The sequence below is a fragment of the Delphinus delphis genome, chromosome 1 (assembly GCF_949987515.2).
Source record: "Delphinus delphis chromosome 1, mDelDel1.2, whole genome shotgun sequence".
Taxonomy (NCBI): Eukaryota; Metazoa; Chordata; class Mammalia; order Artiodactyla; family Delphinidae; genus Delphinus; species Delphinus delphis.
The window spans coordinates 112,176,707-112,202,176 of NC_082683.1; the positions used below are offsets into that span (position 1 = coordinate 112,176,707).

General features: G+C 39.5%; 1 protein-coding gene and 2 non-coding genes across 5 annotated transcripts; all 3 read right to left on the reverse strand.

The window, feature by feature from the left end:
* Positions 1–97: 97 nt before the first annotated feature.
* On the reverse strand, positions 98–16,375 carry KHDC4 (KH domain containing 4, pre-mRNA splicing factor). Of its 3 annotated transcripts, none has more exons than XM_060031570.1 (14): positions 16,286–16,375; positions 15,588–15,804; positions 12,644–12,772; positions 12,210–12,289; positions 10,627–10,679; positions 10,212–10,375; positions 9,231–9,442; positions 8,602–8,662; positions 7,045–7,102; positions 6,550–6,803; positions 4,643–4,804; positions 3,618–3,730; positions 2,282–2,373; positions 98–1,355 (listed from the first exon to the last, which is right to left on the reverse strand). In XM_060031570.1, exons 1-14 carry the CDS (start codon positions 16,321–16,323, stop codon positions 1,156–1,158), a joined length of 1,833 nt encoding a protein of 610 aa, XP_059887553.1. In that variant the 5' UTR covers positions 16,324–16,375; the 3' UTR covers positions 98–1,155. The 3 variants fall into 3 exon arrangements, 2 of the variants coding, with proteins under 2 accessions (XP_059887553.1, XP_059887561.1); XR_009522124.1 differs by having other exon boundaries at positions 1,301–1,355; positions 3,618–3,702; XM_060031578.1 differs by lacking the exon at positions 98–1,355 and having other exon boundaries at positions 1,659–2,373; positions 3,618–3,702.
* On the reverse strand, positions 5,685–5,818 carry LOC132416525 (small nucleolar RNA SNORA42/SNORA80 family). Its single transcript, XR_009517628.1, has one exon. It is a non-coding gene; the product is annotated as a small nucleolar RNA SNORA42/SNORA80 family (small nucleolar RNA).
* On the reverse strand, positions 9,799–9,928 carry LOC132416554 (small Cajal body-specific RNA 4). The gene has a single exon (XR_009517644.1). It is a non-coding gene; the product is annotated as a small Cajal body-specific RNA 4 (non-coding RNA).
* Positions 16,376–25,470: the final 9,095 nt, after the last annotated feature.

Genomic DNA, 25,470 nt, shown 5'->3' on the forward strand with positions numbered 1-25,470 from the left:
TCTGATGGGGTTATGATATCATTATGCTATGCGTAAAAAAGTTTATGAATTTTAGCGTATGGATGGGTTGTAGAAGAAAGAACAGAGAAACCACAAGCAGAATATTTATACATTTATTTATAATGAAATTATGGTCTAAATATTTACAACATATAGGAAACCAGAGGATACGTTTATACAAAGCCAGCCTGCAAAGTATTCAAATGTGCAAAAATGACAGTTCGGTATCTCAAACTACTCCTGGTTCAGCAGACTAGCTCCTTCACTTTCACACATCAATATTTGATACAAAAAAGTTCTTTTGGCAAAACCTGTAATGCCAAGAAAAAGGACAAGTTGCAATTTCAGTCACTAAGTCCACCATTCTATTGCAAGCAGTCAAATCTCTCTATTTTAGCTGCAACCAGTTCTGAGAGAGACAGACCACTGGGTTTCATTTCTGTGATGAGTTCTGACCAGCTTTTGATCAAGTAGTTGCCTCTGACCCAGCTGAAGACAATGAGCTTAGACAGGCAATAAAAACAGCAACGGCTATCTGAGACAAGAATGCCTGAAGGTGCCAGCTTTGGATCATCCCAATGGAAAAAAAAACCTTCACTATCCCAGGATCCAGCTATATCCAACAGTTTTAAATTAGTAAAACCACATTTTCCAAAACAAAGAATCCAAAAATGAAACAGGGATGAGGAGGTTCTTAGATTTAAGTACTGAAAGGATGGATGGTCTTAAAATCATTTCCCCACTAATAAATAGTAAGGCTTTGTATGTAACCAGTTATTATCAAAATTCACAAAACAGTAGTAAAATACAAATAAAACTTGCTTTACGTCAGAATAGGGGCTATTCATTTGGAAAAGGCTGGACCAGGTAAAGGGTATACTGGAATGACCCTGTTGAACAAGCACATTTCACCAACTGTTAAAAAGCTTCTGAGACAAATTTGTGATTCTAAGTAAATTTTAACAGATGCTATGCCACGGCAGAAATAAGGATGTTTTAAAAAGAATGCAACCCCTTTAAGAAAGGGGACACTCATCTCTGACTTCTGCAAAGGTCCAAGATGGTTCCCAGTACAGGCCCCAGAGTCTTGTTAAATCAAATGCATGCATTATTGCTAAAGAGTCACCAAGGCTCAAAACTCTGCTCCATTGTTGCCTATGGAGCCATCCAGAATGGCATCTGTTGTTTAGCTCGTGGTTGTGATGAAGGGTACTGATATCCCAAACTCCAGCCCTGTGGAAAACTACTTGCATTTTTATGACCTCCGTGTTCCTCCTCTTCGTCAGATGAATCTGCAGCATAAGCCACCAAGCCAAATCCCTTCTCTGTAGTTTTCATCTTCTTGACTGGATAATCTAGAAGAGAGAAAAACAACCCCAACCCCATTCCCCGCCAAGAAAAAAAAAAAAAAAAAGATAATACCATAAATTCGTTAATTAAAAAAAAGATGTTAATTGTAAGTGGTTAATTGGACACCATTTTGAGGTCACAGGGTCAACGGTCACCCAAAAACGTTGAAGATCACACGAAAAACAGCACCAGCATCAGCAAATGTGAATCCACCAGAACCATGTAAGAAAGCAGAGAAAGAAAAAAGAAACACACACACACACACACAAAAAAAAAAAAAAAAAAGAAAAAAGAAAAAAAAAGGAAAGTTAGCAAGTGAGTCTCTGGAGGCTGATATTTCACCTTTTAAAGAGTTAAAAGAAAAGAAGAAAAGAAAAAAAATGTATTTTCTTCTGTTCATTTTTATTATGACTACAGGCAAAGAACAAAAATAATCCCATTTATGGACCTCTCCAGGATTTAGAGTTCTGGGATACTAAGAAGCAACATTTTTAAAAACAGCCACTGGCTGACCATTCCCAACCAATAAATAGAGTTATAAGGGGAGATGTGGCTCAGCTCCCAACACAAAGAAAAATCTTTAAGTCTGTATCAGATTATCTCCAGGTATTCAAAACAACAAAGGCAACAAAATTTTGAAATGACCTACCAATCATTACTTTTTCCTAGGGTTTTAATGTCACTGATGCTATGTATAAAATATAAGTCGACTGACTCTTTTCTAGACACACGTCGGTTGAAAATAAAAGGCTGTGTAACTATATGCTGTCCTTATAAATAAAAAAAAAAAGTATTCTCATTAGCCAGTAGATTACAGAGGTTGGATTAAACATCTGAATGAGTCACACCTGAATGAACATCAGGTTAGAAAACCAATAGTTTAAGACCAGTCTTAGCCATTCCCTTGCTCCCCCAGCTACACCTTACTCACCATGACTCCCTGTTAAAGTCCCAGACCCATTCCTTTCATCAGATTCTGTTTTTATTCCAGTCACTGGAAAGGCTGGTGGAGGCATCAACTGCCTGTTAAAAGAAAAAGTTAAATAATTTTTCAGACAAATTCAAACAATTTCAACATCTCCAGTAGATAAGAAGTAGAATAACAATATAGTCTGCAGGTAATCTTTCAAGTTCAGTTTAACTATTAACTTCAACCCTTTCCACCTGACTCCCCTACTCTTCAAGCTGTTATCAAGTTGTAAGATTAGGAAATTCCCTGGCAGTCCAGTGGTTAGGACTCCACACTTCCACTGCCAGGGGCCCGGGTTCCATCCCTAGTCAGGGAACTAAGACCCCGCAAGCCGAGCAGTGCGGCCAAAAAAAAAAAAAAGTAAGATTATAAGGATATAATAGAATGAATTATATGAATGAAATAGATACAACAGAGAACTATATTTAATATTATGTAATAACCTATAAGGAAAAAGAATCTGAAAAAAACAATAGGTATGTAGGTATACACAACTGAATCACTTTGCTGTACACCTGAAAATTAACACAACATTGTAAATCAACTACACTTCAAAAAAACAAAAAAGTCAAAATAAAGAAGAAAAAAAAAATGAGATCTTTCCAATGCAAATTATCTCTGTCATGACCTGAAAGTAATTGTGTTAACTGTTTGATTTGTATGGATATGTCTTTGTATACTTTCAATTACATGTAAAACATGGTCTGTCCATTAAGGGAATTTGCCGGTCACGTTACATATTTCTAGGCAGTTTATAAAATGATGCACCAAGAATTAAAGTATGATATTCTCACTTAAGAAATGAAAAAAAATAGATATAACAGAATGAATGAATAAGACAGAATGAACTGTTGTGATAAGTCAGCTCCATCTTATGAAGGCTAACATAATATAGGAAAGGAGAATTCAAGCACTGGATGGCAGGCTGGACTCCCATCCAAGCACCTGCATCAGTGATATTCTATGATTCTAAGTAGCAAAAATGGTGTAACACTTCTTTTACTGTCTGTCCTTAGGAAAGTGTCTAAGACTCAGACAATAAAAGTAAAGGAAGATAGGTGAATAATCAAATACTGAATTATTCAAGGCTGAGTATAACTGCTTCTAAGACTGTGTAAGGGATATCATATTTTCCATCACTGCATCAATTACAACAAACAGGAGCCTGTTTGATCCAAATGATTTCATTCCAGTTTCAGAACATGGAAGCTCATAGCAACTATCATTATGCACATTAATAGTACAAAAAAATGACATCTGAATGTATTCATATATAATTATGTTACAACCAACCTACCTGTCCCTCTCTCGCTCTTTGCCTGAGGAACTTGCCGGCTTCGATCCTGCACCTTCAATCTCATTCTGACCGGAGAAGCCTGTACCTAAATTAGTCATATGAATGGGTCCATGCTATGAGCAGAAAAATACAGTGGCATTAGCAAATCTACAACTGCTGTATTGACTTTAGCTCCTTAATGTAACTGTCAAGTGCTTCATCTTTCTGATAAATTGCAGTAAGCTGCACTACATAGTTCTTTGGCATTTGGAGTGTAACTATAGTTTGAGTAGAGACTGTTATTTTTCTCTGTAGGACTTGGTTAGGGATGTTGTGACTCACTATGCTATGTCTGTGTTTTCAACTACCTATGACTTAACTGGTTTGTATAAATCTAGTTATAAACTACAAAAATGCTCCAAAGTTTGTTTCAAAGAATGCTTCAAGGATTCTGGCAAAAAGGTGCTTCTCCTGATAAAACAAAATTGCACCGAAATTATATATTTTAATAATCTTAAAAAAACTCATTAGTGAATGACTACGTACATGCACAGAATCACTGCATTTCTGGCTATCTATTTTAGGGGTGTAGGAATTGGAGAAAGACATCATCCTCTTTTTTAGGAGGGAAAAAGAGAACACTAAGTTGAAAGCCAAGGTTTTAAATACAAACCATATACTGGTAGAATAACAGTTCTTCCCTACACATTTCACTACAAGCTATCAGAGGCTTTCAAGAGTCTGCTGTATAAAGAGGAAGTGCAGAATTCTACAGAACTTCCAGATGCTAGTCATAGGAGACTTCTCTCTAGGCGGAGAGCTTTGTACTCTCTTATCACACTGACCCCAAAGACAAAACCCACCCAAAGGGAATCACTCTTGCTTTAAATTAATCCCCAAGGATAAACACCTAATCTAAATGGATTCCAGAAAGCAGAAATCCCAGTACTGGGAGGACAGTGGATACAGATGTGAATTTATCTTTCTTTAAAGGGAGAATACAGTAAGATAAGATGAGGAAAGTAAGACAGGATATTTTATTTAACCTGGTATCCAAGAAGTCCAGATTCTCGTTCATCTGGTAGTTCCTCTGTGAATCGCCTCTTCTGTGCCTGAGGTTGACTTGGGAGTGGGGGCGGGGGCGGGGGGCCAGCAGGCAAGGCAGTTTTGACAGGAGCAGCAGGAATAAAAGGCCCACTCATCGGACTCTGGGACCAAAACAAACCAAGGAGGAAAAAAGTGTGAGAATGTCCAACTAACAAGTAATTAAAGGATGATTAAAATATACTTTAATGATCAGTATATTTCATATGAATCCTTCATCTTCTGGTCCTAAGTTTCCTTCATGTATAATGTGGTAACAGTATCACCTAGTCTTCCTACCTTCATGGTAGGAAAACATGAAACTGACAAACTCAATAGCGCTTTGAACTCTCAGGAAAAACCTGATGCACATTTTTGGCCATTAGGAGCAAACATGATCATTAACAAACAATAGATACTCCAGCCACTTACTTAGTTCAGAAGTTCTCAAACAAGAACATTCTCTTATTTAAAGCCCTTTAATCAATGTGATTAGCTCTTTCTGGATCATAAATGCTGCTAATGCTTGTGGCAAAGGCAACTTCATCTATCACTTCCATGGGTAAGCTGTTATGTCAAGAGCAAGTCTAATGTTTTAAGAGGTTGTTCCCAAAAGGAAAAGATAGATATATTAGAGAAAACAAGCACTTCTAAAACGAAAACTCTCATTAGTAACAGCTAATATTTATTGACTGCTTACTTAACCCTTGCAACTCTTTGAGATATGATCATTATGTCCATTTTGCATATAAGGAAAACCAAAGCCTGGATAGACTAAGTTCTAACCCAAGATCACATAGCTCAAAAATGGGGAAGCATCACGGACCCTGCAAGTCTATCTCTAAACCCCAACTCTTACCCACTTCGTCATACTGCTTCCTAATTACAAAAGGATGTGGCTCAAAGCTGCAGAACTATAGCTATGCCTAAATATAAAAGTCATAAAATAATTATGACTAGGGGACCACAAACAGAAGTGAGTTCGGAAGCCCATCTTTGGTTTCACACTGTACAACCCCCTTCAGTGCTCACAGCCCACTGGTAAGGAGGCTGGGCAATGGTTCGAGGCTGCAATTTACTCTGGCATGGGTACACTATGAGAGGCCCACAGAGGACCCGCCATAAATCCATTACCATGCTTCCATTAGTCTCTCCCCTGCCTTTAAGAAGGACTGTACATAATCTAGATGAGCTGGCTACTGACTTTTTCCCTAAAATTCTAGTTTCTTACCTAGCTTCAGAAATATATACCAGCATTTATAATCCTTGAGTTTGGAAAGTACATTATCTCTTGGCCTAGGAATACTTGTATACGGTATAATATTTCTTCTAAGATTAGTAAATCAGTTCCAATCATTTAGATGAGTGCAGTATGCCAGCCTTTCTCCATGAGAACTTTCCTAACACTGCAAGGCCAGGGACAGGCAAACTATGGTTCTGGCCTACCTATTTTTGTAAATCAAGTTTTACTGGAACCCAACCATGCTCATTCATTTGGTATTGTCTGCGGCAGCTTTTGCACTACAGCAACAAGAGTGCAGTAGTTATGACAGAGACTGTATGGTCCACAAAGCCTAAAATATTTACCATCCAGCCCTTCATAGAAAGCTTGGCATCTCTTGCTCTAAAGTTGTATTTGGTGGCAAGAGTTATGAAACTGACTGCAAACTTTAGGATGAATACACACATGTACACACTACTCCAAAGTATTCAGGTAGTTTGGTGGTAGGAACACAGGAAAAAGACAATAGGTAAAAAAAATACGTCACATTCCATATTACTTCTAAATAATACCCCCAGCTTTCCACCCGTTCCCTGCCCCAATTTTTCCTAATTCAACGGTCTAATGTATCATATCCTGGCATCCTACCTGTCCAGTGCTAGCTGGAGGCTGCACTTGTGTTATCGGGTATTGTGTTGGCACAGGTGGAACTCCAGTAGGTAATGCTGGCAAGACTCCAGGTGCCAAAGAAACAGCTGGTGGCACTATGCTTGGTACTCCGTAGGGAGGTTGAACTGGCTGCTGAGGAGGGGGAACAACAGGGTAACCAGACTGATAGCCATTGGATGGATAATATGGTGGCTGAGGAGGGACACTACTTATAGCAGAGGGTTGTGTATAGCCTGAGGGGGAAGAAAAAAAGTGTTTAATCAGCTGCAGCAGAATGAGACATTTTCGCTGAATATTAAACTTAATCTCTAGGGAAGAAAACTACTGAGGCACAAATGGCTTTCCAAATTACCCTAAGTTAAAGGGAACATTATTAGTGCCCTGGCACAGTTAATCTAGCCTCAAGTATCATATTTTATACATCAATATCACTGGCAAAATATTTTTTAGTTGAACACTTCAAGACATACACACCTGGTAAAGGTACAGCAGTATTAATCTGATTCACAAATCTAGAGTATTCAGCATGAACCTGAAAGTGAAGGGAAAACAAATCAATACGGAACAGACCCAATTCACTGAGTATGTATAAGGATATATAATTCTAAGATCAAAGCAATTAGGAATTAAAACATTTCCACTGATGTTTCAATCAAATTTAGACTTCTTTAATCTAAATTTTAATAAGGCACACCTATAAATTACTAGGCCAGGTTTTGGGAACCAGGGGCATGGACATCAGGAGCATCCTAACTCCCCCCCTCCCACAAACTGACCCAATTCTGGGGTACAAAATCATTCAGAGAGCCACAGAAACTAAGCAGTCAGGAAATTTCTAAGTTGTCTGTATAACTGTAGAGAAGTCATTCATTCTTTTATTTACTGGGTAATTTGCCCTCAAGGAGCTCATGGTTTAATGAAGGTTTAGTACTTCCCCTGTCCAGTTCTTTATTATAAGCATCTAAGTCCAACTTCAAGTGGCAACAAAGAAAAAGAAGGGGAATGGTCAAGGAAGTTATATGGTACAAGGGTGGTAAATCAGGTCACCCCACAAAAGCAAAGAAAACAATAGCTTCTTCCCAAAAAGATTAACACCAAATACCTTAACCAAATAACACAAGGTTGAACATATTCAACCACCAAAGCTGATTTCCTTTAGATGCTATAAAAACAGCCCTATGGTTTAACTTCTGGTTATTTGATTATAGAATAAAAAGAATGGATAATTAAACCAATTATCCCAAAGGCATTGCTAATTGGTTTTAAATTATTATAGCTCCACCCTTACTTTAGCTAAAGCTACTATTAAATTTGGAATGTGCATCATAAACAACTTGACCGGGATTAATAGTAGCATTTAAATAACTGACAAGAATGAGATTTTATGACTCTATATACTAGAAATTTCATACTGAAATAGCTCCTGAAGAAGAAATGCAAGCCAACTGTGACCCTGGCTAGGGGAGTTTGACTTCCTTATAGAGAATATTAGTTGCCAGAATAATGTAGAGGTTTGGATAGTGTTGTTCCCAACCACCACCAAATTCTTGTCTGCCCAGAACCTTGGAATATGACCTCAATTGGAAACAAGGTTTTGCAGATGGAGATCATTAAGATGCAGTCACACTGGATTAGGGTGGGCCCTAAAACCAATGACAGTTATCCTTACAAGAAGAGATAGACACAGAGATACAGGGAAGAAGGCCAGGTGAAGATGGAGGCAGAGTTATGCTGACACAAGGCTAAGAATGCCAAGGACTGCAGGTAATCATAAGAAGCTAGCAGAGAGGAATGGGATGGATTCTCCCTCAGAGCATTCAGAAGGAACCACCCTGCCCACATCTTGATTTTGGACTTCTGGCTTCCTGAACTACGAGAGAATAAACGTCTGTTGTTTTAAGTCACCCAGTTTGTGGTAATTTGATATGGCAGGCCTAAGAAACTAATACAGGTAGAAAAACAGCTAAGACACACAGTCCAAAATGGCAGTAGATCTCCTAGATGAGTTTCAGACAGATAAATACAACTCACTGTTTGCAAGAGATTCTCACAGAGCTTCTTGGCAGCAGCCAGGCCTTCTGGTTTGGGATGACTGCAAAGACATAAGAACCAAGAAATTTGAAGGGGAGAAAAAGAAAAGATACAGAATTCTGCTTCCACTTTGTATGCTGTTTTATAAATGTAATATATTCAATATAGCACAAATCTAAGTTTCTGAAAATCACGAAATAGGAACACAAAAATTAAGTCATTTAAGCCCTTCAAGATATACCTAATATCGTTACCCAAACGTTATTGGTCTCCTTCTCTGAGTTATGGTACTTCTTGATATAAAGAAAAGATATTTGAAGGTCATTAAAATTACTATAAGATGTATTAATACTCTCATAGGTTTAAATGAAAGTTATTTTAGGCTTATCACAGCTCATTTTATGATCACAGACCCTTATAAAACCCAAGGATTTGAATACTAAAAAAACCAATTCCACCTCTTAATTCAGTTTTTATTAACTAATTACAAAGTGATTACTGCTATATTTACTTAAGTTCCTTATGTTATTACTTATTAAGCCCATTTTCTCTTGCTCCTTTTGAATCATTCCTGCCTGTACTGATCAGCTGACAAGTATCCAAATATCTTCAGCCCCATCCATCCATACCTGATGTAAATGTACATAGGTTCAAAAGCTTCTCGGCCAGATGCTGGCTCAATGCAGCCTGAACCTTTCCCTCGCAGGAAGACTTTGGCACCCGTTTCAATCTGAATGTGCTGCAAATAGGAGCAGCCTGGACCTTCCACTTTCTCCTTGACGTTAAAAGTGGGCACAGCATGTTCTAGACCCACGAATAATTTATCTTGAACATAATGCATCTGTAGAAGAATAGAATACCTCAAATTAAACAGAGAATACATAATTAAAACCTAATCTTGAAAATTATTATGCAAAATACTTTAATCCTCCAGATACTTTCAATCACTTCCAGGATAAACACCCCCCTATAATTTCTACCATGAGCCTAAAAAATAAACCCTATCAAGTAGCTTAATTTAAATGCAAACTACATATTCCACGGATATTCCTACAACATTAACACCTTACTCTGTTCAGTGAAATCTATTTAAGAGGTGAAAACCCAAGATTCAATACTGAGTAAGCATACCTATTTACCCCAACTGATGTAAGTTAACAAGAAACAGCAAAGACAGTCTACTGTAAAACTGGACTAAAATGTTGGGTAGTACAGTCAGCCCTGGGATGTTCTCCAATAAGGGCTGCTCTCTCCAACCCTTTTTTTCTAGGAGGATTGTATCAGCAGAGTCTTGCTTCATCAGACTCAGCCTTCTTAGTCCTCCAGTTGCCATCAAGTTTACAAATTTAAATCAAACCACTAACTTCAAAATGTACAGCGTGTGTACTCTTTGATCTATCAATCCCTTTTCTAGAATGTGTCAGTATAAAGAGATGTGTGTTCAGAAGTTCACTACCCCTCAGAAACCTAAATGGTCCATTAATAGGATATCAACGGTGGTAACTTTCAGATTGGAATTTCAGGTTTTTCTTCATACTTTCTGTAGTATTTGGCATGTATCATTTTTACAGAAATGATAACGCTGTTAATGATCTCTCCACAAAACATACCCCTGACTGGAAGGGAGGCTTCTGGCTAACAGCTGGAGACAGCTGTGCAATGGGCGCTGGCTGGTGATAGACAGTGACTGTTGCACCGTTAAAAGTTGGACTTGTCCCTGTTGCAGCTTTGACCACCCCATTGGTAATAATTTCTTTGATTCGGTTTACAGCTCCTAGGGAAAAACACAGATAGTAAGATACTATACTAAAGAAATGAACGAACTGACTAGTATCCAATGGTAAACACAGGCCAATGCTCAACTACACATGTTTTAATCCGTTTTATAGATTCCCCAAGCACATTCATGACTAGTTCATAAAGAAGAGTTAGAACAGCCATCAGGAACAAATAGTTTGCCAACTTATTACATATAATACTTTGCCCTTAACAAAAAACAGTAGGTGAGCCAAAAACATTACTTACTGTCCACTAATTCCCGTGTCTGGCCCTGAACATGAAGATATAATGGACGATCCCTATAAAGAGAAATATAAAATGATGATCCCAAACTGGTCACAAACAAAGGAGCCAAATGGGTCACCAAATCTAATTTGTAATGTTTCACAAAGTTTCCAAGTAAGTAAAAGAGACTATATACACGAAAATGGCTGTTGCTAGTTAATTTCTAAGAACATGGTTTTACAGCTGGGGAATGAATAAACTTTGTTGGTTGCTTAAAGTTAATGGGCCCACACAGGGATCAAATATGCTCTTATGGGCTCATGAACATTAGCCTCCAGTCAACTGGATAACCCAATGTTTGAGAAGACAATTCTTTTTTGTTGGCTGTCTAATAAGTTACAGACAAACGCGCTCTTGGCTATCCAAACTAATGAGACAAGAGTGATGGTGGCATATAGATACATTTCTTTAAAAGCTCGCACCCGGGACTTCCCTGATGGCACAGTGGTTAAGAATATGCCTGCCAATGCAGGGGACATAGGTTCGAGCTCTGGTCCAGGAAGATCTCACATGCCACAGAGCAACTAAGCCCATGCACCACTGAGCCTGTGTTCTAGAGCCCGCGAGCCACAACTACTGAGCCCGCGTGCCACAACTACTGAGGCCTGTGCGCCTAGAGCCCGTGCTCCGCAACAAAAGAAGCCACCACAATGAGAAGCCCATGCACCACAATGAAGAGTAGCCCCCCGCTCACCGCAACTAGAGAAAGCCCATGCGCAGCAACAAAGACCCAACACAGCCGATCAATCAATCAATTTATAAAATAAATAAATAAAATTAAAATAAAGGCCCACACCCAACTGAGAAGACTCTTTAGATTCTAAACATAAAGTGGCTTAGATTCAGATTGTGATTATAATAACGAAGAAAGTGATCACTAACCATAGAGTTAATAAAAAGCAGTAGGTAAAATATAACCGTGTTTAAAGACAAAAAAGTTCAAAACAGCAACCCTCCATATGCAAAGTTAAAATATAGTCTTGTTTGGGGTGGGGAGCAAATTTTGCCTCCTAATTATATTTAGTTTAAACCAATGTGAAAAATGTTGCACTGCCTGAATACCTGCCCTCAAAAACTGAATAATGGAAGTAACGAAACTAAACTGAGATGAAACCTTTACATGGATAACCTACAACGTATAATCATCATAGAGGCAATAAGGAATTTGATAAAAGGATTTTTCTAAAAGGGAGATTATGGCAAAGTAGGAACCCATTTGTTGGGGGAAATATTTCCATAGGGAAAAAGTTTAGAAACGTATACATTAAACGTTAACAATTATTATCTTCTTTTACACTTTACTGTAACTTATTTCCTCCAATAAAACCATTAATTGTGAAGTAAAAAACCAAAAAGCAAGAGGAAAGAAAATAGCTGCTAACACTTAACATCTGTTTGAGACGTCCCAAATTTTGCTATAAAGCATGTGTGTGTGTACAGCTACTAACCAAACATATACACATATTCCCTACGAATGAAAAATATGAAGCTAATGTGAGTCCTATGTCCAACCTTTCCCCAAAGTACAGGATATGCATACACACCCTGGTCCTACTTTGGCCTTCTCCTCAGTTGTCATGAACCTCCCTCGAGTTGACACTGCAGCCCCACTAAGTCGGCTGATCTAAAAAGGAAACATTCTATTAAAAAGATGATGTGGCAACTGAGTTCAATGACAGGTAGCAGGATAGATTTTCCCCATTAATTCACTCCACCAATAGGCAGGAATAAGTTCTCTCCTATTATCTGAAACTTTGATTCCATTGTTTTGTACTCAAACTAACTCAAGGAATTCACCCATATCTGTTTCCTTAACTTCACTAAGAAGTTCTTCCACAGTTAAACCCAATCCTGACTTCGCAGACGACGACCCAAATCCACTAATAAAAATCTGACTCCTGTTTGTGTTTAAAGGCCTTGTTTTCCCGAAACTACATCCACCCACCACCTTCCCCAAAGAGGCCCGACATCTCCACACCTCATCTTGAGTCTGTCCTCGGGTCAGCAAGTTCCTACACGTGAGAGGCACATCATTGATCTCCACTTCAGCCACCACCAGGTCATCCTTGCTTTTATTACTAGTTAGGCCTTTGCCAGGGGCTTGAAGCTACAAAAAGAGAAATTAGATTAAAAAGTTTATATGATGAAATAAATATCTCTTTGTTGTCCAATTTGAAACTACCCTTGCCCAAGTGCCATCACCTCCTTACTGTTCCCTTGCCTGCCTGCAAACACACCTGGAAATACTCCTTGGTCATTCTTCATAAATGAAATAAAAAGCAAACAAAACCTCACAAAAATAACATCAAGTACAGTCAATTTACTTGAAGGCCATCATCAGATTTCTCTGTAACCTTGGCCGTGTGTGCATTTTTATGACCATGTAATTACAGAAACGTTATGGAATAGAAGCTGCAATCTCCAAAAGGAAAATTAAAGGGCCAAGTTATGATGCTTTACTGCTCAGTTAGATAGCTACACGTGTAGTAAAATATAGGGTAGGGTAGAGTCCATGCACAACATGAGTCCAACAACTCATACATCTCATTTGTATAATGGGAAGTTGCCTTTGTGCCAACGGTAGAGTCACAACACAACAAATTCAACTAATTCCATCCTTACAGTGACCTCAAATTGTATCTAATTCACATCCCTTTACTCTCTATTAAGGAAGAACAGAAGAGAATGAATGAAAAGCCGAGTAAGATCCTAAAACCTGATCTGTTTTCTCTCACTTTAAACTACAGACAAATCCACAATATTGTAAGTCAACTATGCTTCAATAAAAAATAATAAAATGGAAAAAAAAATGCTGTACAGCAGAAATTAGCACAACATTGTAAATCAACTATACTTCAATTAAAAAAAAAAGAAAAAGAAACTACAGGGAATCCCCTGGTGGTCCAGTGATTAGGACTCCGTGCTCTCACTGGTGAGGGCCCGGGTTCAATCCCTGGTTGGGGAACTAAGATCCCACAAGCTGTGCAGCACAGCCAAAAAAATAATAATAAAATAAACTATAGGCAACTCCAGATAGCTGGATCTGAGTGTTATCTGAAAAAATTTTAACCTCAAGATGGCCCTCCCCAACCTTTAGTTACCCTGGACAGCACAAGGAAGGTAAAATACAGATTATTTATTTGTTCATTAGGTACATTTTCTAAATGTGGAGGCAAACTAAACAAACTCAACAATATCTCTTTTCATTTGTTTAGCCCCTTTCAGAATGCATTTACACATCTTATCTCACTGAATCCTTATGGCCACCTTTAAAGGTACATATCAGTGTTGTCCAACAGAACTTTCTGTTTTCTACTTGCCAGTCTGATATGGGTGCCACTACCCACATGTCTATCGAGCACTTGAAATGTGGCTAACGTGACCAAGGAACTAAATCTTAAAATTTACAACCAGTAACTGGGGATTCTGGGTTTCAAACCTAGGAATTCTGATTCTAAATCCAATATTTATGCACCATGCTACCTCCTGTTGAGTTCAATTACCATTTTAGAGATTACTTTTTAGAGAAAAAGTGAGTCTAAATGATTAACATCTGTATTAAGAATTTTAACATTCAAGTATCCATTCTGTCAGGGTGCTTTTAGTATTTCCTTCTAGACCTTAGAAAGAGAAAACTGACTCACACGATCTTTTCAAACCATAAAAATACAATGAATAACAAACTTCCAATTCACTAAAAGTTTTCACCAAATCCACAGAACTTGAACATTAAAGCATCCAGACAGGTGCCTACTGATAAACGATGTTGATGTTATCTACTGATAAACTGGAAGGCCGACGAATTGCATTTTCTTTCTTTTTTTCCCCCAGCTTTACTGAGGTACAACTGACAAAAATATACGTTTAAAGTGTACAACTTTATGTCTTGATATATGTATACAATGTGAAATAATCACCACAAACATACTAATTAACATATCCATCACTTCACATGAATTGCATTTTCAAACACAGAACTCATCTCTTCCCAGGTACCATGGAAGGCAATTTTAATTTAAGCCAAAATAATTTTTTTCAAAGTATAACTACAGTGGAATGGGCTGTCTTGGAACACACTTAATTCTCCAACTCCAGAGGCTTTCAAACAAAAGCTAAACACCCAACTGTCCAAGGTGACTCTGAAGTCAGACATCTGTGCCTACCATTTACAGATCTAGGACAGTTACTTTCTATTCATGAGCCTAATTTTCCTTATCTATAAAGTGGTGACGATACTGCATTCCATAAAATTGTTGTAAGGATTTTTTAAGCGCAAAGCATGCATTCTAGCAATACAAATGGAACTGTACTATTTATCCTGTAGGAAGATTCTTGCATTCTATGGCAAGGTAAATTAAAGGCTTCAAAGTTCAGATCCATTCTAGTTGTAAGATTCTAATAATAACAGGGATTTTATAAAATGACCAAATAATTTCCTCAATTTGTACGAAAACAGCAAAACAACCCGTATATAAATTACTCATTTTTAGTTTATGTTTAACTGCGCTTTAGTTAGGCAGTTAGGCAGTCATTAGAAATTTGAATCTACAGCTTCTAATTAGACGTGACATTTTAAAGCTCACATGATTTACCTGAATTTCTCTTTTGACTTCAGGGAAAATGTGCATGTTATCAAAAAACATATCACATCATTGCTTTAGATGAATATACAGAACTTAAGCTGAACTACGTGAACATAGACAAAACAAGCTTTTTGGTCCATAAATGTAATCAGCCCAATCAAAACTGTCTCCTAAAAACAAATAACAAGATATCATCAAATATGTTCCAAAACTAAGTACTCTTTAAATTACTGTATCGCTGTTTTCTCCTTCCATAAATGCAAATTATTGAGAATTACAAGATTACAAAATAACCCCCATTAAAATTGCAATTAGCAGAATCCCCTCAACTTCAAATACCTTCTCAGCAGCATTCTGAGTTGGTTTCAGCTTTCCTTTGGCCATAAGCATGGCATTGATCTTGGCAGCCACAGCAGCAGCAGCATCCAAGGCTCCAGAGGGAGCAGCGGTGGAGCCCCCAGGGCTTCCCCCACCGCTGGTAACCTCCCCACCTGGGGTCGCTGGTGGCAGAAAGAGAAGGGGGGCTGGAGCTGGTTGGTCCCATTTGCTGCGGCGCCTACGGAAGTAAAAGGAAAATACTGGGCTCCACCAAAGCTTTCATTTATATTTTTCTCCCCTTACTACGCCTTAGCATCCCATTTTCCCTCTATCATGTTCCCTCTGCAACTTCGAATCTCCTGTAGGAGCTGAAATTACCATCTCTCCTTAAATAGAAAACTATTACAACATTTTCCCAGGGTCTCCTTCCTTTCTATTCCGTCGCCCCCATGAAAAGATTCCACTCTGTCCTATACGCCCTCGTTTTCGCCTTCCCCTTGTCTAGTCCTTTCCGAAGTCCGTGCTTTCCTCCTCTCTCTGATCCCCGCTGGCCTTTTTCAGGGGCTCCGGGCCTGCTCACCACCCTTCTCAAGAGTCCGGCCCTCCAATATGTACACTTCCCAACTAAGCGCCCCTCCACCCATACGCTGCTTCCCATGATCCCTCCGCCTCTCCTACGCCCCATGCTCCCTGCGATGCCCTCTCCCGCGGAGCTTTACCCGCCGGCTCCAGGATGTGTCGCGCTCCCCGCGGACATGGCGACCGGCTCTGATCAACCACCCGCCAACTACTCCGCTACCACCTTCCCGTCACTTCCGCCCCAACGCCCTTACGCAAAACCTCTTCCGGTCGTGAGGAAAAGCGGTTCCGGTGTAAACGTCTATTCCGATTGGACTCTCGTTGATTTCGAGGCGTCTGGCGTTCTGTGAGACAGGGTGTGACCTTCCGGCTTGCGCCTTGCCCTTGCAAAAGATGGCTGCTAAATCTGGTATTTAGGAGGAATTGGGACAAGGAGAATCCATCTTTGTTGTGGGCAAGTTGGTAGCCTAGAAGACAATACGCATGAGTCAGAGAATTAAACAGGTTTTCCTGTTTAATTTTCAGTCATGTTCGTGTGGAGTCCCAGCCTCTTGCTTGGGAGAACGCTTTCCCACGAGTTTTTCGAACTTCACGTTTCAGTTAGCTGTTTAGGAAAAAGGAAACGATTCGTCCCAAAGGTCATTCGAAGAATTTCTCTCTTTTTTTTTTTTTCATTTCTATGCGCCTAGCGCTGTTTTAAGAGCAGGGCATATAAAGACGAGCAAGCCGCGGTCTTGCCTCTCTGGCAGTTCAAATGTGGCGGGGTAGCCCTGCGGGTAAATACATGGAATAGGGTTGTAAAATAAGCAGAGGCGGAGAAGATATAGTGCTCAACTTGGAGCTTATACGCAGGTATTTGAAAGAAACGGAAGTTAAACGTGCGGGTGAGGGCTGGAGAAATGATCCAGCGTAGGTTATGAAACACCGTTTTCCGGCTTTCTCCCTACTTAACGGTTGAACTGTCCGAGAGTGGGGCGGCATCCGGAATGCCCTTGGATGCAATCTGAGTTGATTCTGAAAGCCAGAGATTTCCAACATGCAGGGTATCTTGGAGCAGCAAGGAGTCTCTACTGAGTAAATAAAATACAATGCTATTTTTCAAATAAGTACATTCTGATAGGATTAACAGAATACAAATTCATTTAAAAGCCAAGTTTATAGTGTTTTCCCTTCAGCATTTTATAAATAAATGTCCCTTCCATACAAACGCCACCTTTATCGTATATGAAATTATATATATAATATTTCTGAATTCTTTTCTATTGCATGAGTCTACTTTTTCCTTTGCTGTAATGCTTTTTTTTTTTTCTTTTTTTTTTTTTGCGGTACGCGGGCCTCTCACTGTTGTGGCCTCTCCCGTTGCGCAGCACAGGCTCCGGACGCGCAGGCTCAGCGGCCACGGCTCACGGGCCCAGCCGCTCCGCGGCATGTGGGATCTTCTCGGACCGGGGCACGAACCCGCGTCCCCTGCATCGGCAGGCGGACTCTCAACCACTGCGCCACCAGGGAAGCCCGCTGTAATGCTTTTATAACAATAATTTTACACCTACTTTAATATCTGTTAGGGCAAGTGGATACACCTACATTTCTTTGCTTATTCTGACAGGTGTATTTTTCCAAATGAATTTAAGATTAAAAAACGTTGTTTTCCCTTTGTGTTGTCTCCCCAAACTACAGTGTTGTTGGGATTATGACAAAAATTACATTGTGTTTACTTTTTTCCTTTTTTAAAAAAATTGAGCTATAATGCACATACCGTAAAAATTTACTCTTTTTAAAAGGGTATCTTACAGGTACAGTTCATTGGTTTTTAGTGTATTTACAAAGTTGTACAAGTATCACCATGATCTACTTCCAGGTCATTTTCATCACCCCAAAAGCAACTCTGCTCTCGTTAGCAGTCACTTCCCATTTTCCCCTCCCGCCGGCCACCAGGAACAACTAACCTACTTTCTGTTTCTGTGGATTTGCCTATTCTGGACAGTTCATGTAAATGGAATCACAGAATATGTGACCTTTTGTGTCTGGCTTCTTTCACTTAACATAATGTTCTCAAGGTTCATCCATGTTGTAGCAAGTATCAGTACTTCATTCCTTTTTATGGTCGAATAATAATCTATTGTATGGATATACCACAATTTGTTTATCCACTCACCTGTTTGTAGATACTCGCCATTTCTTTATCTCCTTTGGAGAAATGCCTACTCAAATCCTTTGCCCACTTAAAAATTGGGTTATTTATCTTTTTATTGTTAAATTGTAAGAGTTTGGGCTTCCCTGTTGGCACAGTGGTTCAATGCAGGGGACAATGCAGGGGACACGGCTTCAATGCAGGGGACAATGCAGGGGACACGGGTTCGGGCCCTGGTCCGGGAGGGTCCCACATGCCGCGGAGCAAGTAGGCCCGTGCGCCACAACTGCTGAGCCTGCGCTCTAGAGCCCGCGAGCCACAACTGCTGAAGCCCGCGCGCCTAGAGCCTGTGGTCCACAACGGGAGAGGCCACCGCAATGAGAAGCCCGCGCACCGCAATGAAGAGTGGCCTCCACTAGCCGCAACCAGGGAAAAGCCTGTGCACAGCAGCAAAGACCCAATGCAGCCAGAAACAATAAATAAATTAAATAAAATAATAAATAAATTTTTAAATTGTAAGAGTTCATTATTTATTATGAATCCAAGTCCCTTCAGATAAATGACTTGCAAACAAACATTTTCTCCCATTCTGTGGATTGTCTTTTCACTTTTTTTTTTTTTTAATTTTGTTTTTTGGCCGCACAGCACGTGGGATCTTAGTTCCCTGACCAGAGATCGAACCCTCACCCCCTGTATTGGCAGCATGGAGTCAACCACTGGACCTCCAGGGAAGTCCCCCTTTTCACTTTCTTGATGGTGTCCTTTGAAACATAAACATTTTTAAATTTTGATGAAGCATTATAGGTTAATACAAGATATTGAATATAGTCCCCTGTGCTATACAGTAAATCCTTGTTGTTTATGCATTTTCTTTATTTTTAAACTTGGGAAGTATTGACAAGTTCACAAGATGCTTCCCACCCAGGAATGTGGTATGATTTTCCATTTTTTGGAGTCTTCTGTTATGCCCTTCAGTAAGTCTTACAGTGTTTTTCTTCTGGATTTTGGTTCCTTTCTTTTTGAATATATTCATAGGTACTTAAAATTTTTGACTGCTATTTTGAAAGACGTTTGAATTGTCTTTTTAAACAATTTATTGTTGATATAAAAGAAATTATTGATTTTTATATTACCCCGCTGCATTGCTAAACTCCGAATAGTTCTAATAATTTTATAGCCAAATCTCTTGGATTGATAAGATAGTATAATGGACAAGAGTACATGCCGCCTATGTTTATTTCCCAAAATTGCCATTGAATTAGCTGTGACCTACTTCACTTCTGAGCCTCAGCTTCCTTACCTTTATTTTATTTATTTACTTTTAAATTTTTATTTATTTTTGGCTGCGTTGGGTCTTTGTTGCTGCCTGCGGTCTTTGTCTAGTTGTGGTGAGCAGGGGATACTCTTCATTGTGCTGCGCGGGCTTCTCACTGCGGTGGTTCTCTTGTTGCAGAGCATGGGCTCTAGGCATGCAGGCTTCAGTAGCTGTGGCACACGGGCTTAGTTGCTCTGCTGCATGTGATATCTTCCCGGACCAGGGATCAAATCCATGTCCCCTGCATTGGCAGGTGGATTCTTAACTACTGTGCTATGAGGGAAGTCCCTTCCTTACCTTTAAAAGGGAGATAATGAGGAAATTCCTTGGCGGTCCAGTGGTTAGGACTCCTCACTTTCTCTGCTGAGGACCCTGGTCAGTCCCTGGTTGGGGAACTAAGATCCTGCAAGCCGCGTGGTGCAGCCAAAAAAGAAAATAAATAAATAAAATAAAAGGGAGATCTAATAATAATAGTGCTTATCTCACAGAGTTGTTGTGAGGGCTATGTGAGTTAATAATAAAAGTAGTTAGAATACTAAAGGTATGTGTTTCCAATTATTTTCTAGGTATAAGATACAATTTATAAAGAATGTATCAATAAAGTTAATCTTTACTTAATTTCTAATGTTTGTACCACTTATTTTGGGGGTTCCTCTTTTTTATTATTATTAAAGTAAATAGTGAAAACTAGTGGTGATTGAACGTTCTTGTTTCTGACATTAATTTCACTTCCTTTTCACTGCAGATTGTCTTTATTTTTATTAAAAGGCATACTGTTGATTACTTTAACAAATACTGTTTAGGTCCCCTAACTATTTCCTCTAGTCCTGTTGTCCTCCCCATCACCTGTACCAGAGGCAGCAGTATCATGAATTTGTTCTTTGTTCTCCCTGTCCATGTTTCTATATTGTTAGAACATTGTACAGATACATAAACAATATGCAGTATAGTGTTGTTTGTGTATGTTTTTTTAATTGAGGTGAAATTCACATAACATACAATTAACCATTTTAAAGTGTACAACTGAGTGGCATTTAGTGCATTCACAATGTTGCACAACCACCACCTCTGTCTAGTTTCAAAACATTTTTCATCACCCCAGAAGAATACCCCATACTCAGTAAGCAATCACTTCTCATTCTTCCCTGTCTCCCATCCTCTGGTAACCATCAGTTGGCTTTCTATCTCTATGTATTTACCTAGTTTGGATATTTCATGTAATCATACAGTATAGGTGTTTTGTGTCTGTCTTCTATCACTTAGCATGTTTTCAAGGTTCATCCTAATTGTAGCGTGTATCAGTACTTCATTCCTCTTTGTGGCTGAATAATATTCTATCAGATGTATATACCACAATTTGCTTATTCAGCTGTTGATGAGCACTTGGGGTTTCCACCTCTTGGCTATTGTGAATGGTGCTGCTGTGAACATTCATTAACAAATATTTAAGTATCTGTTTTTAACTCTTTAGATTTTATATCTAGGAGTAGAGTTGCTGGGTCATATAGTAATTCTAGATTTAACTTTTGTGGAGTCACCAAAACAAAGGGCTACAACATTTTACATTCCTACCAGAAATGTATAAGCATTCCTATTCCTCCACATCCTCTCCAACACTTATTATTTTCTGTTTTTGTTGGTTTGTTTTTATATATATCACCATCCCAATGAATGCAAAGTGGTATCTCATTGCGGTTTTCATTTGCATTTCCTTAAGGACAAATGATCTTTTCATATACTTGCTGTCCTTTCGTATATCTTCTTTGAAGAAATGCACTTTCCCTTTTGAATATAATGTTTCCTTCTGATAAGTATTATTTGTAAATGTTTGGGAAATTTTCTTCTATTTTAATTTTATTAAGCACTTTCATCAATAATGAGTGTTAAGGACTTACCTGGCGGCACAGTGGATAAAGAATCTGCCTGCTAATGCAGGGGACACAGGTTCGATCCCTGGTCCAGGAAGATCCCACATGCCACAACTACTGAAGCCCGCATGCTTAGAGCCTGTGCTCCACAACAAGAGAAGCCACCACAACGAGCCCGCGCACCACAACGAACAGTAGCCCTAGCTCGCCACAACTAGAGAAAGCCCGCACGCAGCAACAAAGACCCAACGAAAAAAAAGAAGAATGAGTGTTAAGATTTAGCAAATCTGTTTTTGGTAGGTTAGTTTTTTCTTTAATGCATATTGTAAACAGCTATGATGCTAGATTTCCTAAGATTGAACTCTCCCTCCATTTTGGAATAAACCCTTCTTGACCTGCTGAATTTCATTTGCTGATGTAGGGGAGGAAGAGTAATTTTTTCCTCCTGCCCTTTTTGGTTCTTGGCTAAGTCTCTGTAACAAAACACAGATTAACAAGAGAAGAGAATACAAATTTATTTAACACAGTATAAGTTTTATGTAACACTGGAAGCTTCATAAGGAGATGAAGATCCAAAGAAACGGTTAAACCTGAGAGTTTTGTTTTGTTTTGTTTTAATTTAGTTATTTTTGGCTGCGTTGGGTCTTCATTGCTGTGAGTGGGCTTTCTCTAGTTGTGGCGAGCGGGGGCTACTCTTTGTTGCGGTGCACGGGCTTCTCACTGCCGTGGCTTCTCTTGTTGCGGAGCACGGGCTATAAGCGTGCGGGCTTCAGTAGTTGTGGCTTGTGGGTTCTAGAAGGCAGGCTCAGTAGTTGTGGCTCACAGGCTTAGTTGCTCCGTGGCATGTGTGATCTTCCCGGACCAGGGATTGAACCCGTGTGCCCTGCATTGGCAGGAGGATTCTTAACCACTGTACCACCAGGGAAGTCCAACCTGAGAGTTTTTATGCTAGGTTTAATTTAGAGTGGAAAGTCATGGAAAGAATATGAAAGGACAAAAAGGGATGTGAGCTAACAATGGTAGTTTGGGGGAAACTTAGAAAGGCCTGTTTGTTCAGATTCTTGTCAGTGTCCTTCCATTTTGGAAATAAGGATGCTTCTTTCCTCTGGATATAGGGAAGGCCCCTCTCACATGAGGGTCTGATGACCTGCTTCAGGGGAAGTTCAGAAAGCCCTTCCTACACCTGTTGTTTCTCAAAGTCCTTCAACTGAAAATATTCAGTGCGCCAAGTTGCCAAATTTTGTGGTAGTGTGTTCCGAACCCGTAACAGCTATTCTGTTTATGAGTTTTGCATCTGTGTTCATAGGTGACATCCTGGTACTTTAAAAAATCAAGTTGTAGATTTATTCCAGCTTTGAAAAACCAGTTGGCAGCCCTTTCATTTTTTTTCCTATGCTCTAAAATACTTTGAATAACTTAGATTTTTTTTTTTTGAACATGGAACTGAACTTGCTTATAAAATCATCTGGATCTGGAAGCTTTTTAATGATAGATATTTGAAAATCTTTTAAATTTCTTATGTAGTTATTCATCTGTTCAGAATTCTTACTTTTCTTGAGTTAATTTTATTATTTTTTTAAAATTTATTTATTTAATTTATTTATTTTTGGCTGCGTTGGGTCTTTGTTGCTGTGCACGGGCTTTCTCTAGTTGTGGTGAACCGGGGCTACTCTTTGTTGCAGTGAGTGGGCTTCTCATCGCGGTGGCTTCTCTTTGTTGTGGAGCACGGGCTCTAGGCGTGCGGGCTTCAGTAGTTGTGGCTCTCGGGCTCTAGAGTGCGGGCTCAGTCGTTGTGGCGCAGGGGCTTAGTTGCTCCGCAGCATGTGGGATCTTCCCGGACCAGGGCTCGAACCCGTGTCCCCGGCACTGGCAGGTGGATTCTTAACCACTGTGCCACTAGGGAAGCCCTTGAGTTAATTTTAGTCATTTAAAAGTCATCCATTTTACTTAGAGTTTAAAATGTTTTGCATGAAATTTGATTAAAGGTCTCTTATTCTTTTAATTTCATTTGCATGGCTGTTTCTTTCTCTTCTCTCTTTTTTCTTTTATCTTTATTTTCCTTAGCCTTGCCAGGGTCTTGTCTATTTGTTCACCTTTTTTTAATTTTTATTTTTATTTATTTATTTATTTGTTTTTGGCTGTGTTGGGTCTTTGTTTCTGCGCGCAGGCTTTCTCCAGTTGCAGCGAGCGGGGGCCACTCTTCATCGCGGTGCTCGGGCCTCTCACTGTCGCGGGAAGTCCGAGTTCATTTATTTTCAAGTTCTCTCAGAATTTCCCCAACAAAATTTCTCTAAGGGTACAACCAAGTCTGATTTTCTAAACTCCATTCAATAGCACTTCCGTATATTGCTAATTGAAAAAAGTCTCTCTAAAGTATGAGAGGTTAGGCTGAGGTCATTTTTTCTTCCTGTTTGGTGCATGGCCAAAAAAAATTGACATATGAATCCCAGTGACTGTGCATTTCCTGGTGCTCATTTAGGTAGTATTAGGCCATCTACCAACTCCAAGGCAGTGACAACTTGGAGTTCAAATAAAACCCACATGGACTTCCCTGGTGGTGCAGTGGTTAAGAATCTGCCTGTCAATGCAGGGGACACGGGTTTGAGCCCTGGTCCGGGAAGATCCCACATGCCGCGGAGCAACTAAGCCCGTGTGCCACAACTGTACTGAGCCTGCACTCTGGAGCCCACGTGCCACAACTACTGAGCCTGTGCTCTGGAGCCCACACACCTAGAGCCTGTGCTCCACAATGAGAGAAGCCACCGCAATGAGAAGCCCACACACTGAAATGAACAGTAGCCCCCACTCGCTGCAACTAGAGAAAGCCCACGTGTAGCAACGAAGACCCAACACAGACATAAATAAATAAATAAATAAATAAAATTAAAAAACAAAACAAAAAAACATAAAAAAAAGCAAATGTGAAAAAAATGTTAACATTTGGGGAATCTGAGTAAAGGGGATACAGAAATTCTTTGTACTATTCTTGTAGCTTTCTCTAAATCTGTAATTATGCCAAAAGAAAAAAATACCAAAAGTAAAAAAGGAGGAAAAAGAAGGTTATCACAACAGTAAAACAATAGGAACAACAACATGGCACCCTTAGAAGCAAAAAGGAGAGGCAACCCACTAAAGTTCTGTAAGAACTGAATTGCCAGAAAAACACTAAGCCTGAACTGTTGGGTCCTGTGTTTGACTCAGATCAACATGGCAAGGCATCTCAACCTCTCCAGAGATTCTTAATCCCAAGTACAAAGGATAATGGCAGAAAAGAAATATTTTAGGAGCTCTACTCCTTGGGGGGAAATTTTTTATCAGTGACTATCTCAGGGATGATCTAAAGATCAGAGGTGAAAGGAAAACTTCCCAATAAGCAAAAATGATGTAATCAAATGTTTTGACTAAGGAACTCCCTCCACATCTAAGGATGTGAGTCAGCAAACTGGTGCTGGGAATTCACTGATGTCCTCAAACACACTGTCACCCACCCGTGGGTACCCCTACAGTATCAATGGAATGCTTGCCCTACAACGCTGGTGTGCTGAGCTGAGGGATGTAAAATAACTCTGAGGATTTGACCAATATATGGTGCTGATATGCTGGGGGATACATTGTATTTTCTCCCTTTTAATTAAGAAATTTTTTGTAATTGTGTTTTCCTCGAGTAATGTACATCAGATGTCTGGCTCCTTATTTTCTAAAAGGTGTAAGATGGAGCTAGTCTGCAAAGAGAAGCAGGAGACTGGAGCAGGTGTGCTGAGAGAAGCAGAAAGAGGAACCAGTGAAAAGCAAAAGGAGTAAAACTTGCTTCCTGAGGGCTGTACTGTATTGTCTTCCCAGTATCTCACCTGAATCCACTCAGATCTACTGAAAGTCTAAACATGCATTCTTGGTTCTACTCGTTCATGCCAATATGCCCACCTGTTGCAGTGAAGATAGGAAAGAGAAGGCAGGGATAGGTAGGCAAAACGGTGAGGATGTTTGAAGGACTCTGGTATAATAAACATAACC